This window comes from Astatotilapia calliptera, chromosome 12 (assembly GCF_964374335.1).
Source record: "Astatotilapia calliptera chromosome 12, fAstCal68.1, whole genome shotgun sequence".
Classification (NCBI taxonomy): Eukaryota; Metazoa; Chordata; class Actinopteri; order Cichliformes; family Cichlidae; genus Astatotilapia; species Astatotilapia calliptera.
Genome location: NC_137433.1, coordinates 19,449,848 through 19,466,237, shown reverse-complemented (window position 1 = coordinate 19,466,237; position 16,390 = coordinate 19,449,848). Strand labels below are relative to the sequence as shown.

The following is a 16,390-nucleotide window of genomic DNA, read 5'->3' as shown; positions in this document are numbered from 1 at the left end:
AAAGTAAAGAGTAAAATATTTTTCATTCACTGGTTAACAGCATTACAATATCAAGCCTGCAGGTGACATATAATGCACTTTTTTGTTTTGTTTTTTTGGTATCTTTGAAATAAAGCTCTGTATGATAATAAACTTTTTTAACGAAATAAACGTCTTTGGGGTGGTCTTTGGATTTTAGTAATTTTTCAAGATATACCACAAAACATGAAGCTGACATAACTAGACATCTTTTACTTTGAGTTAATTGCTTTCAGTTCATGGGGCCATCAAAATATTGACCGCAACATTTTTTTCCTGGTATGTTTTAGGTTTTGCCAGTGTTTCCAGATTAATTTTGACTATTAAGACAAAATTAATCTGGTAAGAGGGGTCATTAACACTTATTAACACTAACTTACTTAGAACGTGTTTCCCCAGGAAAAGTTGATACCGTTCATATAATATTATTTCTAAACCTACTGTGAATATTATAGTGTTGTTAGTGATACTTTTACTGTTTTATTTAATAGTAATGTCCTCCAAACAAGAATTTGTTAATCCTTTTTGGGGAACTTCCCCCAAATTTTTGCTATCAAAATATGTGGAAACTTATCTCCCAAGCCTTGGGAATCAGGGGCCGTGAGAACAGCAGCATGCTCCCCCCCCCAAAAGGCCCTTTTGTCATCTCTCTGAAAAACGGGGTCTATTGTTAAGGTTACTTCTCATCACTTCTGCTTAGGATTTCAAAGAGTTTTAACATCATGGCATGTAATCTGCATCAAGTGGAAAATTTACTGTAGGTGTGGTGAAATATATCATGTGATGCAGCCAGCATGTGGCAGTCACACCTACAATAAAAAATAAATAAAGAGAAACAAGGTGGTATTTTTCGCTGCCCCAATATGTGGTTGTGAAGAGACCATGCTGGTTATCCAGAGAGTGTGTCTCAAATCATTCATAATGTAATCTCATGTTAAACCCCGTTAAGTTTCCATAGCTGAAAATCTTTTAGTGGCACTGCTTTGAGAGGGTGTATGATACAAGAAAAACTGGTTTCACATTATTTGTATACTTGAAAGCAGATATAACCGGCAGAGAGTGGCTGTGCTGGGCACAACTGGCCTGAGTTTTCTCTTGGTTTTTGCAACAGAATTTTTTTATCCCACTTTTTGCCATCTGAAAATGACCATTACAAGATTCTCAATCGAATACGATGCCATCAACAGCAAAAACACCTTCACGAATGGAGATATGATTAATGGAAGAATTATTGTGGAGGTGTCTGGTGAAACCAAAATCCAATCGCTGATTTTTAGAGGACAAGGGAGAGCGAAGGTACGCTGGACTGAGAATTACGGAGAGAATGATTACCGCGATTACTGGGCTACTGAGACATATTATGACATCAAACAAGATATCTTGAGAGAATCAAGACACGATGGTGATGTATTGAATTAACACAGTTGCTGACACGTGATACACTGTTCCTTGTTTAACAGACTGTTCAAAACAGCACCTACTTCTTTTCCAGGCACTGAAGTCATTGGAAAAGGAAGACACGTGTATCCTTTTTCGTTCAGGATTCCTGATGGGTACCTCTTCTTGTCTTAATCAGAGGTTTAGATTTCCATTATGCTTCTTAGTGGGTCATTTGAATGTTTTTGTATTGTATTTTACAGAATACTGCCATCAACCTATAAAAGAGCCCATGGAAAAATTGTTCATAAGGTGAAAGCAGAGCTGACACAATCAATTACAAGAAAAACCAAGGCTCACTTCACTTTTGTGTCCAAGGCAGACATGGGCATTCCTGGACTTCTGGTAAGAAATCATTAATCCTAAAAAAAAAAGCAATCATTTAATTTCATAACTGATAGTGTTCAGGCAGACGAGATCATTACCTTAAAGCACATTTATAATGTGGGGGTCTGCTTTTTAGGAACCTCAGTATACTCATAAGGATAAATCTGTTTTGGGCTCTGGAAAGGTTTCAGTAGATGTTCATACCACTCAGATGGGATACATGCAAGGTAATTATCTTTACTTGGCTTACTGCCTTTCAGTATTCAGTTTCTGCCCTCTCCCTTATTTTAATTTTTTGGAAAGTGACTATAAGTTTGGTTGAGTCATGCGCTTTCACTCTTCAGATAAAGCAGTATTTTTAAATGATACTTCCCATCATTTAAAAATACTGCTTTATTTCATCCCAGCTCTCAGCTACTTAAAGTGCTTGTAAACAGGAAACCAGTGTGCATGATTCAGTGAGGGGTGTTTCTGTGGAACTGATCCTTTGATTATTGAAAGGAAGTTAGATATTATGTAGATGTAAGGAAATGTCTTTCTGTGCTTGGCAGTGATTTATACAGGATAACTTTCTGTACTTTACAGGCGAAGCTCTCGTGGTCACAGTTGAAATCAACAACAACTCGAGTCGCACAGTGAAGCCCAAATTCAAACTGTATCAGAAACACAGTTTCTTTGCCCAGGGCCACAGGACAGTTTACACACACGACATCCTTAGGGATAATGCTGAGGCTGTTGAAGCATCTTCTGGCAGAAAAACTGTGACCAAGGTGATCACCATCCCTGGAGACCTACCCCCCTCCATCTTGAACAGCCACATCATCAACCTGGAGTACATGCTGAAGGTAAACAACTTGTAGAGCTGTCCTTTTGTTTGTGTACTTGAGTACTGCTTAAGTAATATAACTAATGGTAGGAAGCTTGGATGGCTTGTCTTTGTTTTATTTTGGTTGTTTTATTTGGGCTGCTAGTTGGTTAGTGGCACCTCTTTTCTGTCACAGGTAACTGTAACAAATCATTTTTTTGGAAAACTGCTTTTCTTCTTTTTAACGTTCACAAAAGGAAATACAACAAAGGATCTAAGTACTCAGAGGAACTAAAGTACTTCCATATAAAGGAAGAAAAGCACTCATTAAGAGGCAAGTGCAAACACTAATAGGGAAAAAGACAAAGAGTGAGAAACTTGGATTAAAGCACGGGAGCCCTCTAGTGACAAAACAGGGCAACAACAAAGGCCTGCTGATATAAATACTTCCTAATCATGCGAATCAACATCTACATTCATTGAAACAAACAAACAAAGCTAAACAATACTGTTTGTGTGTTATTTTGTTTTCACAGGTCCAAATGAAAATCAAATGTTCCATTGATCCAAAGCTCAAACTTCCTATAGTTATCATGCCTGCGGTTGTGAAACAACCACATCCTTCTGCTGGCATTGGATTTGACACTTTTAGGAACCCAGAAAATCCAGCCTGGGGAACTACACCCCAGCAAACACCACCCCAGTGTGGAGATCTTCCACCTCCCTACGGAGCACATGCGACGTATACCCCACTACCACTCTCGATGATGATGGCATTGAGATGTTAACTTTTTGAACTGTGTGGATCAAAGTGTACCTTCTAACAGACCCATAATGATATATTGTATTTCCAGTGAGGAGCTTGTTTCAACAGCAGGAAAGACCCCATTATTTGAGAGAGTCCTTGGGACCCTCATGGTTCAAAAAGTATTTTGACCAGAGTTACAGTCTTGGAAAATTATGTATGATTAGAAGTGAAACCATTTACCTGTCTGTGGAGAATTCTTCCACATTTCAACTGATCTAATGTAATCTACTGTCTCTGTGTTTAGTCTGTGTAGATTATCTCCCCACTAAAATGCAGTTAGTATTAAAATAAAACCCACAAAACACTTAAAGATTTAAAACTCTTTTACCTGGTCATTTGATGCCAGTTTGGCTCTTTCTCACACACACACACACACACACACACACACACACACACACACACACACACACACACACACACACACACACACACACACACACACACCAAGCTCACAGGACATTATGTTGACTTATACTAATTTCATGCAGACTTATGCCGAACCAAGCCATAATAACACTTACTGTAAACTGTAAAACTACAAACTGAAAATATTCCGTTTTTTCATTTGAGATTCTTGAGTTTAGACATTTAAGATAGATATTCCAAGTCTTCCTGTGATTTAAAGAATATGAGCATTCAATAGTAATTCAGATGTTGAGGTAGTTTTCAAGTTCTTCTGTGTGAATTTCAGTTCTGCACTTTGGCTGTCAGGTGAATGATTCAGTGTATTTCAGCACTTTTTAACTAAACGGAGTCACACAAAGTTGTGCTAAAACCTTTAATTATTAATTTTTTAAGTTTTATTGCTTAAACACTGTATATCAAATGCAGTATGACACACTGAACAAGTTGGATTGGTCTCTGTTTTCAGACTTTCACTCTCTAACACTTAATTCAAAACAAAGTTTCCATCTTATGTACCTTTTATGGTTAGAATAAGGTTAAATTAATTTTATTGTGACTCAGTATTCAAACACATTAAAAATCTTTCACCTTTAACGTCATATTAGAACATTAAAAAAACAGTCATTTGATAAAAATCAACACAAAAGTGACATCATGTTGCCCTCAGAAATCTGTTGTTTGAATTTTCTACACCAATTTTTCATCACTTAGCTTGATCATTAAGTAATACAATACGATACCATCACCAGTGACACAGGTAGAGGCTAGAGTTACCTTTGTGAAAGCAACACCTGCAGGCTTGATCACATGATACTGTGTGACGCAGATACAGCTTCTGAAGAAGGTCCACTGCTCCACTGAATATGCCTGCCTTACTGGCATCCTTATTCGTCAAGGAAAGACTCCATCCCAGCGGATCAAGTCAAACCTGCTTGCAGTAAATTGTTGGGATTTAATTTCAACCAAATGAGGATTCTCTCACTTTCACTCCATAAGAAGACGGTTTGATATATCCTTCTAATGACCGTCAAGCATCTCTTTGTGGAATTCAACAAGGTGAACGAACAAGGCACCTTCTCCCCTGGGGACATCCTCTCTGGAAATGTGATAGTGGTGATCAGCAAGGAAATCAAAGTGCAGTGTTTTTCGGTCAAAGCCAAAGGGAAGGCTAAGGTAACTTGGCATGAAAAAGAAGGAGAGGATATTGTGGCCCACAGCAACAACAAGAAATACTTTTATTTTGAACACATTATTCTTCAAGATAAAAAGGGAGATGGTTAGTATTGTCCCAGTAAAGTTTCTGAGCTGAGAGATATATAATTGCTGTTATAAATACTGACGAACATACAGGTAACATAAAGTGTTTCTTTTTATAAGGTTCGGTAACCATCAGCCCTGGGAGGAATGTGTATTCATTCAACTTTGTAATTCCAGATGTGTATGTGTTCCCCTCTAACATGATCTCTAATAATAAATCTATATTATGTAAACACTTTCTTTCCATATGTTTGAATGAAATCATTTCCCTCTGGGTTCTTTCAGAGACATGCCTTCATCTTATGAAGGGAAATGGGGCAGGATCACATACAGTTTGCGGGCACAGCTTACTCAGTCGATTTGGCTTGTACACAAAACCAAGACGGAGTTTCCTTTTTGGACCAAGTCTGAGTTCCCCTTTGCCTCCAAATCAGAAATGATTATCATTGGACTTCAGGTAAAAGACAAAAAAAAACAAACTTTTTTCTTTTTGGACTGAGCTCAACTTCAGCTCTCCTAAATGTGTCATGACTTATTTCATTGCCTTTTTTATTATTATTATTATACTAGGAGCAACAACACGCAACTAGGATTTCATTTTATGGCTCTGGAAAGGTGACTATGAATGTTACCTCAGAAAAAATGGGATTAAAGCAAGGTAAACCGATGTCTCACAGAATATATTTTCCTAAATTTTGTTAACTGAGACATAAATAATGTGGGGGTTTTTTTCTAAACATACACAGGTGAGGCAGTGGGAGTCTCTGTGGAAGTGCTCAATGATTCAGCACATGCAGTAATACCCAAATTCTACCTGTGTGAGAAGCAGACCTTTGTTGCTGAGTCAAAGAGGAAAGTGCACACAAATGACATCCTGTTTGGGACAGGAGAGCCTGTTCCGGCTGAAACCAGTCAGACCACCACCAAAGTTCTTTGTATCCCTCCGCAGCTCCCTCCTACCTTCTTCAACTGCTGCATGATGAAGCTGGAGTACAGACTCAAGGTACAGACTGTGTTTAAAGACAGTATAATGATATGGCCTTACACCAGGTTACATTACAGAATAATACCGTATTTTAAGATGAAACAGTGTAACACTGAGACAATAAGTCAAATGAGATCTGAGGTTTTTTGGGATACATTTGCACAGCGGTAACAGCACTGCACAGTGGCTGCATACTGGGGACAGGAAGTGTGAGAGGGAGGAAAGGGGAGATTTCCTCATGGCTTGTCCACACACTGATGAGACCACATAAAGCGTCACATTGCAGTCCAACCTGTTCCATGCCATCCGCTCAAACAGATTTAAGCCAGTGCTTTCAGTAAACACTGGTCCTGTGGTGGAGACACAGAGTGCATTATACAATCTAGTCTACAGAAGAAGTAGATTTTGATTAAAGGCAAAATCAGACACAACTTAAAAAGAATGTAAGTAATCAAAGTATCTTTATTTTATTTGTACAGGTTACCCTTGATGTCCCTCTGTCAAGAGAGCCTGTAATCAAACTCCCTCTGGTCATCCTGCTGGGTTCACCAAAACCACATGAGAAAAAGACGAAAAAGAGGTCCATCTGGTTTAGAAAGCTTCCTAGTTAGAAGGATGTGTTAGATCACCAGGAAGTGGCTTGCATGTTCTTTGAAATGAATATCAGGACTGAAAATAAAAACACGAGTTTAAATAAGTGGATGTTTGAACTACCTCAAGTGGGCAACTTCCCAAGTGTCCACTAGGTGGAGATGTGGGCCACATTAGAGAGTAGAAAAAGATTTTTATTTATTTATAGTAAGATAAATTTAGAGGGAAATGTGTCTTTCACTACACACAGCTCCACATTGTTTGATTTTTAATTTCCCGAATCAGGCAGTTAGGTCCATAAGTTTATGAACAAAGCCGGATGTTTATTAAATATACCTCTGTACACCATCACGGGGGATTTTAAATCGAACAATCAAGATCTGACTGAAGTGCAGACTGTAATTCAGGGGTTTTCACAAAGCCCTCGTTTTTTTAGTAACTGGACAGACTGAGATCATATTTAATAATATTAAATAATTAAAAGGATTATTTTTAATACTTGTTTTAAATCCTGTGCAGTCAGTGACAACCTTGACATCCACTGTTAGGCCTTTACTGCAGACGCTGGCAGCTGCTGCTTGTCTGTGAATCTCTCTGCTTTCAGTTTTGTCTTCAATAAATGAAAAGCTGCTTTATTGGGTTGGGATCAGGTGACTGACTTGACCTTTGAAGGATATCCCATTTCTTTGCCTCGATAAGCTCCTGGGTTGCTTTTGCATATGCTCTGGGTAACGAGAGTATAGCCCTGCTACTTTCATCAGCAGTCATATCATCAGTAAACGCTAGCTGGCATCGGCAGCTATACATTCCCACGCCTCCACCGTGTTTGAAGCATGATGTGGTATGCTTTAAGTCACGAGCTGAGCTCCTTTCCTCTTCCCATCATTCTGGTAGAAGATCATTTCTATTTAATCTGTTTTAGGTTCTTTTAGATGTTTTTTGTCTAATCTAGCCTTTCTGTTATTGAGTATAACTAGTGGTGAGTTTTATGCTGTAAACCCTCTGAATTTACATTCATTAAGGTGTCTCTTGATTGTAGACTCTGGCAATGGTACGCCTAGATACTTTAGAGTGCTCTGCATTTTGATAAATGTTGTGAAGGGTTTCTTTGTGTTTTTTTTACAGCAGCCCTGAAAGGTCAAATGCACTCGAACTTAAGAAAACACCAGTACAATGATGCTGTAGCACACAAAACACAAGGAAAGGGCCAATGAAAAAAATCTGTGATCATCCACTTAGGTGTTTTCTGTGGATTTGTCCCCTCCTAAAGTTTTTGTTGTCACTCTGATGGGTTTATTTTCAGCCTAATAATGGCCACCTTTACTTTCATTGACATTTCTTAGACCTCATATTGAAAATTATCAAATTTACTATGGCAGTTTAATTTAACTTAAAGCACTAACTGGCCATAAATCCAAATGTCAGGCAATTGTTCAATAACCTTTGAGCCTCTGAAAATGGAAAACGATGCAAACCCCCCAAAACAAAACAAAAAAGCCTGTAATTCCTGGACAGTTAATGCAATACTTCTGTTAAATTCTGCACCTCAGTCAGATCTTGATTTTAAAAAGAGTCACAATTCAAAAAAATTTGGTAACTGCTGCTTTAAATACTAATCATCTGTTGTATTATCAACATACAGTCTTTGTTAAATAGGCAACAGACCTCTACACCCATCCAATCAAAAAGAACAAACTTCACATATCTCTGTGCATAATTGTGAAGTACAAAGTACCATTAAATGGACACACATTGTAGGTTAAGTACCTAACCACAGTTCTTGTACAGTAGAGTAAGATTCTTCCTGACGTAGTTGTATGAAATAATCAGAATTTTGATCTGGTCTAAACTAGTTCTTTAAAACAAACTTATATATGAGAAACTGCATAATTACATAATTCCTTATCTCAAAATCTCCCTCCGTTTTGTGTAGAACATTTACACAGCGCAGCGGCGGCGAGACACAGTGACTCAGAAGGAGCTGAGAATCAGATGGTAGGGCTTTCTCAAGCTCGTCGTTGTCCGTGGACTCGTTTTGCAACAGAGGAAAGTATTTAACAAAGGCACATTCATGATTCTAACAGAACATGTGTTACCCAACCAGCGGTTCTTAAGTGAAACCAGGCCCATGTTCCTGACAGAGACTCAGACATCTTTCCTTGCCTAGGAAGGAACAACATGTTGAAAGCTGAGCATTTTATGGTTGAGATTCATCCTAGAAACATTTGACTATTGCGGGACCACATACAGCACACCCACCTACCCACAGGGAGAGAAAGAGAGGTAGTGGGAGAGAGAGAGCAGTGTCTGGTTCTGACTCAGCACAAACAGGGCTTCACGATTTCACAGTCAGCCCACAAAACAGAGGGAAAAAAATGACAGAAAAGATCTCAGCATTAATAATACAAAAACATGAGCGTGACCTGCACTGATTCTAATGTTCTGGCCTGCCTGCCCACCGCACTGCTATTTATGTAATTGGAAAATTAAAAATCATATTTCAACCCACATCTGTTGCAGCTGACTTGTCAGCGTGTGTGACTTGAGTGTGTTAGGAAGACTATTAACATTTGAGTGGAAACATAAAATGATATATGTCACAAATGGCTTTTAGTATATCAATTATTGTAAGTAACTGTGATACTTTGACAGTACAATGACTATGTGGGCACAGGAAGACTGGCAGCGGTTGACGTATGTCAATGCAAGCTGGAAAGAAGGAGGAAATTACAGGATCTAAATGGTTTACGGTTGAATACAATAGAAATCTGGAGTGTGGTCAAACACAGACAAATCAAGCTAATTCTGCCTCCCCCGCCTGCATGGAGATATCTGCAAAAAGCAGCGACAGTGTAGGCCATGTTCTTCAGTATACCAGCATACAAGCTGTCAGTATGGTTGGGAATGAGTGTGTGACAGATTCCTCTAATTCCGGGAACACCTGCATGAAGGCGTCTCTACAGGGCAGCAGTTTGGTTCAGTTTTTTGGCTGCACTCATGGTCTTGGCTGCTCTGTAGCAGAGCCTGCCTGGTAACCAGTCTGGCTCCATGTACAGTGCAGGCTTGTCAGCCAGCCAGCCAGCTCTCTCCACACACACACACACACACACACACACACACACACACACACACACACACACACACACGCCGCAGCCTTTCCTGGGTTTTGGAGACAGGGTAGAGGGAGGTGTGGCCTGTGGCACCTCCCACCTCCGTAGCCAGAGTGAGTACCATGACAACCATGTGAGCCTGCCGGCGACTCCCTGTCTTCATCGGCCACGGTTGCCATGGCAACTCCCCATGGGGCTCCCGCAGATCAGCGGGATGGGCGTCCAGTTGACTAACCCTCTCCCAGCTGGGGAACGGCTGAGGGAGTGCGAGAGAGAGAGAGAGAGAGAGAGAGAGGAGTGAAGAGGAAGGGAGGGTGCATGAATGTGTAGGATGGCACAGCAGCGCCTGGGGAGAGGGAGAGGAGAGAGAGAGAGAGAGAGAGAGAAAGGAAGGAGAGAGACTTCAGAAGGAGAGACACGGGAGACGGGGAGTCTGACCTGCTCAAGCGGCCTATTTCTGCCTACGTACAGGCTTTTAGCTTGCCAGCAGACAGCAAAGTGTGCAGAAAATCTTACGTAAATACATATTAAATCTGAATATTTCTCAATCTAACCGGTCCCGCTTCTTCGGGAGCAGATTTGATTCTGCGCACACTCATTTCACTAATTGTGCACAAGCTGCTTTACACGATTCAAACTCTAATCGATCCATCAGCAAAGCTTCTGTAGAAATGTGCGTCTCTGCTGCCTTTCTTCCATTTTCCATTCGTGTCAGTGACAAGTACCACTCTTTGGGTTTGGACTGAGTGTAATAGGGCCACAGATGGCTCTGTGTCTCTAGTGTGGTTGGAGAAAGAAATGGCATCACTGGGTCCATTGGCTGGAGACTACTGAGGGGCTTTTTCTACTCTCTAATTGCTCCAAGCTGCGTCCCCTTGAACGGCCAGAGACACACACAGATTTTCATGAGTGAAGGAAGAGGGGGCAACCAAAGCTGAACCTGTTTTTAAAGGAGCGCATGTTCATTAAAGCTCACATTTCATTGTTTCTCCTTAGAATATGAATAATGCTTTCAGGGCCACGGGAACAAAGAACTGCGTTTGTTAAGTGCATTAAAATGAAGTTTTTATTTTGGAAAAGGAGAAAGATAAACTTCCCACTGTAAACATTTTCTGATCTTTCTTTCTGTAAGTGCAGAAAAGTTTGATTTCTTCTTCTTCTTCTTTTTTTTTTAATATAAAATCCTTAACATATTTTAAATGTATAAAAAAGTGACACAAGGCAATTCTGTCAGTGTTACAGAAGGCAAGTTGCCAAAACATTCTATACTAATTCAAATAATCTACAGTTTCTCTTATTATTTTTCTCTATTATACGTGCAATAATACTCCTAAAACTAAAACTAGCTCTACATAAAGTGTGACTATATTGTGCACTTGTAGTGGTAACCTTTGGAATTACAAATAGTTTTTACTGTTCTAAAAAAATCCCTTGACACAAGTTGTTTGATTACACAAAGGATATAAAAACAAAACAAAAACAGTTCATTTCTATTTATGAAACTCAGAGAAGCACCCTCCCCTGCATAGGTGGACATTGCATATCTTGCAGCCGAACACGCTTTCATGTCGCAGTCCCTTGTTGGTGCAGTTCCTGCAGCGGCGCGAGCGCTCCGACATGCGCTCTAGGCGATGTCCATACTCTATGGGTGAATCTGCGTGTCTCTTGCGTGCTGCCCGCTCCATGCCCCTCGCCCCTTGGTAGTCTCCAATCAGCTGCTGTGCCAGGCGAACACGGAAGTGACGTTGGGTGAACTGCTTGCCGTTGAAGCCCGCTGGTGGCGCGCCCCCCCGGCTCTCCCTCAGGATGATGTATGCATTGACGATGCACAGGTTGACATAGAACCACAGGAAGTAGCGCCACCACTTCTTGCACGGCCTGCCAACCTGGTAGCACTCCCTCAGCTGGTCACACAGGTCCACGCCCCTCATGTTCTCCTGGTACAAGAGCAAGGGCAGAGGTCGGGGCACGCCAAAAGACAAACCTGAGCTGTCTATGCTGTCATTCTCACCATCTCTGTCTGCCTCGTGCTGCTGCCGGCCTGGACTGATGCCCACAATTCCTGGAGCGGAGTTGGTGGACAGGCAGCTGACCACCTTGGCGTCCCTTGTCACAGTAGCAACCAGGTTGCCACGCTGGCATTGGTAGAACTCGCCCTGGGACAGCTTTCCGACGTTTCGTGGGCGGAGGACCTCTGGGTAACCTTTGCGCCCGGGCTGAGTGGGCCCACAGGCATACTGTCCGTCTCTCAGCAGCCTCTGGAGGAGGGGCACAGAGGTGAAGAAGCTGTCCATGAAGAGATGGTGGTACTGACCCTCCAGGCCGCGCACTAAAGAGGTTACCACTCTGTAACCGAGGCAGGCTGCTGCCTCGTCTTCACTGGGCCGGCCTACGTAGATCTTGGCTCGATGACAGTAGCCTGAGCGAGAGTCACACAGCATCCACACTGTCAGCCCCTTCCTGAGGGGCTTGGAGGACATGTACTGGGTGGGGGAGAAACGTCCCTTGGTGACAATGGCACACTTGTCTATGGTCAAACAACGATTGGGCACGTACGCGTCCCACATGGTGTTCTCCACCACATCAAGGAGAGGCCTGATTTTGAAGAGGCCATCATATCCACGCTCCCCACGCACGGGCTCTGACTCACGGTCGCACAGCTGGAGATACTGGGTGAGTTTCTCAAAGCGCCTCGCCGTCATTGTCTTTTTAAAGCCCGCATTGCCGATGAAAATATCACTGGCCCAGTACATGCCGGTGTCTGGAAGCTGATTGATGCCCATAAGAATATTCAGCCCCACATAAGCTTTCATCTCCCTAACATCAGTTGGGTGCCAGTGGGGGTCTGATTTACCGCTCCTCCTTTGCCGATAGAGGGCGTAATTGTTTGTTTGTTCTACCATGTGTTCAAAAAGAGAATCTGGGAAGAGTATCCGGAAATAGTCACGGGTGTCAGCATCGTCCCCCAGCGAGTGCTGAGGGCCACTGACAGCGGAGAAGGGCTCGATTGAAATTACCTGGTCAGGCTCGCCCCAGAAGTCGGGAGAAGTGCAGTCTTCATCCAAATCATCTTCAAAGCTGAAAAAACTCCTGCGCTCCTCCTCCTCCTCCAAATCGGAGAAATCAATATCCGAATCGTTCGAGGTGGTGTCAGAGCAGTTAGTGGAGGTAGAATAATAGCAGTCCTCTGCATACTCCTCCTCGTCGTGCTTGAGCCCATTGCTGCCTGTGACTAAAATTATGTTGCAGCCTCCTCCTGCGATGAAGCTGGCCGCGTCTGCAGTCTCCGCCGCCGCGGCTGCTGCTGTGCTCGTGAATCCATTCTCCCCCTCGCCGCCGCCGTCCTCCTCTTCCTCTTCCTCCCGCAGTTCGTCTTCCTCGTCCGAGTCTGGCTTTCTGTACGGAATCTCAAACCACTTCACATCGGCCGAAAGGTTAAGCGGAGAGTCTTGGCTGTCGCACGCCGCTGTACTTTCTGTGTCCGCGCTAGTTTCCAAAATAGTAAAAAGCTCTCTCCCTTTTCTTGCCGTCGCCATGTCGGGGTATTAAAGTGCCCCTGCATGAGTCTTTTTATGTAGATTTTTTCACTGTGGAAAAATATTCGCGCAAACCGGCCATCCGAAATGAACTGATGTGCACTTAACAGCAGCCTCTTCCCTCAAAAAAAACTTGCCAGCGGTGGACCTATGCGGCGTCTATAAGCTTGATTCTCATTGTTTCCGCTCCTGGTTTTTCTGGGCTTTGTAGCGCAGTGTGGCCGCAGACGTCAGAAGCTGCATGCATGTCCTGCTTTGTAGGGCGTTTTGCGACTGCAGCTGGTGGGGTTGCTAGTTCGCTAGGCTGGCAGATGGCCGCTTGCTGTTCTAATGCCCGCTGGCATTCCCCACCATCAATAAGCCGGATACCCATTTCTGAGGCCGCGGAGATAACAGAAACCACTGCTTTAAAAAACAAAAAACAACAACAACATCAAAATCACACGCTGTCAATCAGCTGTCACACCAAACAGCTGTAAAACATTGTGGATCCTGCAAACAGATTACAAACTCTGAATTTCCCCCCAAACATTTCTACCTTTGTTTTTTCACAAGTTTATTAAGTTTAGTTTTTTTCCCTAATGTTTGCAACTGTGACAACTAAATGCATAAAAAAACCACACACAGCAGTTTTAAAGTGCAGGACTTCTTATCCATCCCCATGCCAAACAGACACCACAATGAACTCGGGCAGAGAAGCAGTTTGTTCATTCATAAACATGCTTCTTCCCTCTGACAGGTTCTTACATGAATCTGAAGCCCTATAGGCTATTGTGGAATTAGGGACCTCCCTCTATTTTATGAATGTGGGCAGATACTCTTGTGTTTTACTCTCAGACTGAGGTTGGAGATCTTTGCTTGATGAGATTGATTCCCCCTGCAGGTAGTGGCTGCAAACCCGTGAGATGCTGGCCCTTTTATTTTCCTTTAACTGTGCCATTTCAATTAGGATTTCCCATGTTTACACACTATACACTCATGACTCTGCCAAGCACTTTCTAAGAGCCTGTGACATTTGCCAGTATAAGTTAACTCTTCAGTCCCATTATGAACAGATCAGTGCAACAGCTGAGCTCTAGTCGTGAACTGCAGCTATACTTGCAGTTATTATTATCAGAATAAACAACCCTTTTATGATTACTGTTGTTGTTTATGTTTTATGGGGTTTTCCTTCATCGGTGTAACACTTGGAAGCTCAAAATGGCCATTGTAATATGTGATCTAGGGTTAAACAAGGATGCTTTTGACATTTCTGTATGCTACTCTGCATTAAATAAAGTATTCGCTACATTGTACTAGTTATATAGTTATATTAATTACACATAAACAGCATATTACTGAGGGTCACTTTCCCACAACAGACAGCAGAAAATGTAAAATAAGACATTTGGCTTTGACTTGAAATAATAAAACTTGTTTCTTTTTCGTTTGACTGAGGACTGGTTAAATCCTTTCTTTTTGTTAGGGTGGGGGAGGGTGTGGGCTGCAGGAAGGGTCCTTCCCAAATTCTTTTAGCTGTGGCCTGAGTCTACATGGCTGGCTGAGCACTGGGTTGCTGCCCCTGGGCCCTGCAGCAGAGGCACGATTTATGCGTCCTTCCTCACTAGCTTATTGCACAGATTCTTGTTGTCTCAGTGGTATCATATTGCCTCTCTGAGCTAGAGGCCTGCTGTTTTTATCTGCAGAGAAGGAACTGAATGCCATACGAACAGTGCACACTGGGAACCAGTATTCTGGAAAACAGTGGAAAATGAGGGAGGCTGTGGACCTTCGATATCCAGCCCAAAAATAGAAGTAGAGAGGGGGAAAAAATGGCTCACTCCAGCGTTTCCAGGCCCCTGGAGCAGAGTACTGCAGCAGACCCCTCAGAGACTCCTGCGGTGGGGTGGAGAGACGTCAACCAATGGGGGTGCAGGCGTTCTGTGTGTGTGTGTATGCGCGTGTGTGCCTGTGCGGCAAACTCAGCTCCTCCACTGCTCAGATCCATTTCCTGTGGATGAGTTCAGAGATGGTTTTTGAGTGTGTGTGTCTGTGTGTGTGCATGCATCTGGTTGCATGTGAGCAAATGGTGCAACCACTGCAGCTCCCGCTTTAGACAGGCGGCCTTTTTTCTCTGTCATTTTGGTATAGTGTCTGCTTTGCTTATGTGTATGTAATGCTTGTCACTGAGGGGCTTGTTAATCACACATCTCCTTGCACTGCCAGAAGCACCCTCAGTCTCAGCTGATGTGATTAGAATTACGAAAGCAAATCATAAACAGTGGATTTTTTAGTAAGCAGACTATCAGATGATTTGATGAGCTGATGTTTGACATAACTGGGGAAACTGATGAGCTGTAGTGCTATTAATGTAAGCTAAGCTGTCTTTTTAGGACAGCTTTGCTATATTATGGACTCTTTACTAAAGTGTTGCTACATAATGAAATGGTTTTTAGCGTTTTGCTGAACCTTTAGATGACCCAGTTACCTGCCCAAAGGCTCCATGATGTGTAATTTTGACCTTGAGAAATATTCACCTGATTGTCCCCTCCCTTTAGGCAAAGGGAAAACACTGCCCTCTTGTGTTGGATAGAGAGCAGTGATCACATGAGCAGTCTGACAAAGTTAAAGTCTTTAAAATAATAATAATAATAATTTCACGATCAAATGTTAATTTTATTATATTTATCTTATTATGGCCGAGCAAATCTTTGCGGTGAAGCACACAGAGGCTTTATTTTGGTCTAGTCAGAGTGCAGTAATGTGAAAAATCCAGTGTGCTTTGAGCCCAACAGTCTTCACGTGACTTTCCTCTTAGATATACTTGTATTGATACTGGATCTCAGAATGAATATAGCAATTATAATGAGGAGTAATTAAATTATGACAGTGAAAAAACTGGCACACTGCTTTATTACAGATAAGTTTTTGTGCATATACAAAAATATCAATGCAAAAAAACAAAAAAAACAATAACATGTTATCTTGCTCTTCAAAACAGATGAAAAAATCTCCAAGTTGGGCAACAGGTTATTTTACAAAGTAGTTAAAGCTACTGGAGAACTTTATATGCTTTGGCCACTAGATGGAGGAAACAGACAGAATACTGAGGGAAATGAAACAAACGTAATT

General features: G+C 42.1%; 1 protein-coding gene and 1 pseudogene across 2 annotated transcripts; both read left to right on the top strand.

Annotated features, from left to right (window-relative positions):
- The first annotated feature begins 986 nt into the window (after nucleotides 1-986).
- LOC113034262 (arrestin domain-containing protein 3-like) lies at nucleotides 987-3,699 on the top strand (annotated as a pseudogene). The gene is made up of 6 exons (XR_013912644.1): nucleotides 987-1,420; nucleotides 1,511-1,571; nucleotides 1,659-1,800; nucleotides 1,919-2,009; nucleotides 2,368-2,627; nucleotides 3,124-3,699. The product of XR_013912644.1 is annotated as an arrestin domain-containing protein 3-like (transcript).
- A 210-nt stretch (nucleotides 3,700-3,909) lies between these two features.
- On the top strand, nucleotides 3,910-6,736 carry LOC113033329 (arrestin domain-containing protein 3-like). Its single transcript, XM_026187024.2, has 6 exons — nucleotides 3,910-5,076; nucleotides 5,178-5,238; nucleotides 5,343-5,514; nucleotides 5,628-5,715; nucleotides 5,804-6,060; nucleotides 6,522-6,736. Exons 1-6 carry the CDS (start codon nucleotides 4,821-4,823, stop codon nucleotides 6,651-6,653), a joined length of 966 nt encoding a protein of 321 aa, XP_026042809.2. The 5' UTR covers nucleotides 3,910-4,820; the 3' UTR covers nucleotides 6,654-6,736.
- Nucleotides 6,737-16,390: the final 9,654 nt, after the last annotated feature.

What these genes read in the sequence shown, in the direction of transcription:
- LOC113033329 (XM_026187024.2), top strand. Translation starts at nt 4,821, where the DNA reads ATGACCGTCAAGCATCTCTTTGTGGAATTCAACAAGGTGAACGAACAA. An exon ending in TCAAGATAAAAAGGGAGATG is followed by an intron (nt 5,077 to 5,177) that starts GTTAGTATTGTC and finishes TCTTTTTATAAG; the next exon opens with GTTCGGTAACCATCAGCCCT. An exon ending in AAAAATGGGATTAAAGCAAG is followed by an intron (nt 5,716 to 5,803) that starts GTAAACCGATGT and finishes AAACATACACAG; the next exon opens with GTGAGGCAGTGGGAGTCTCT.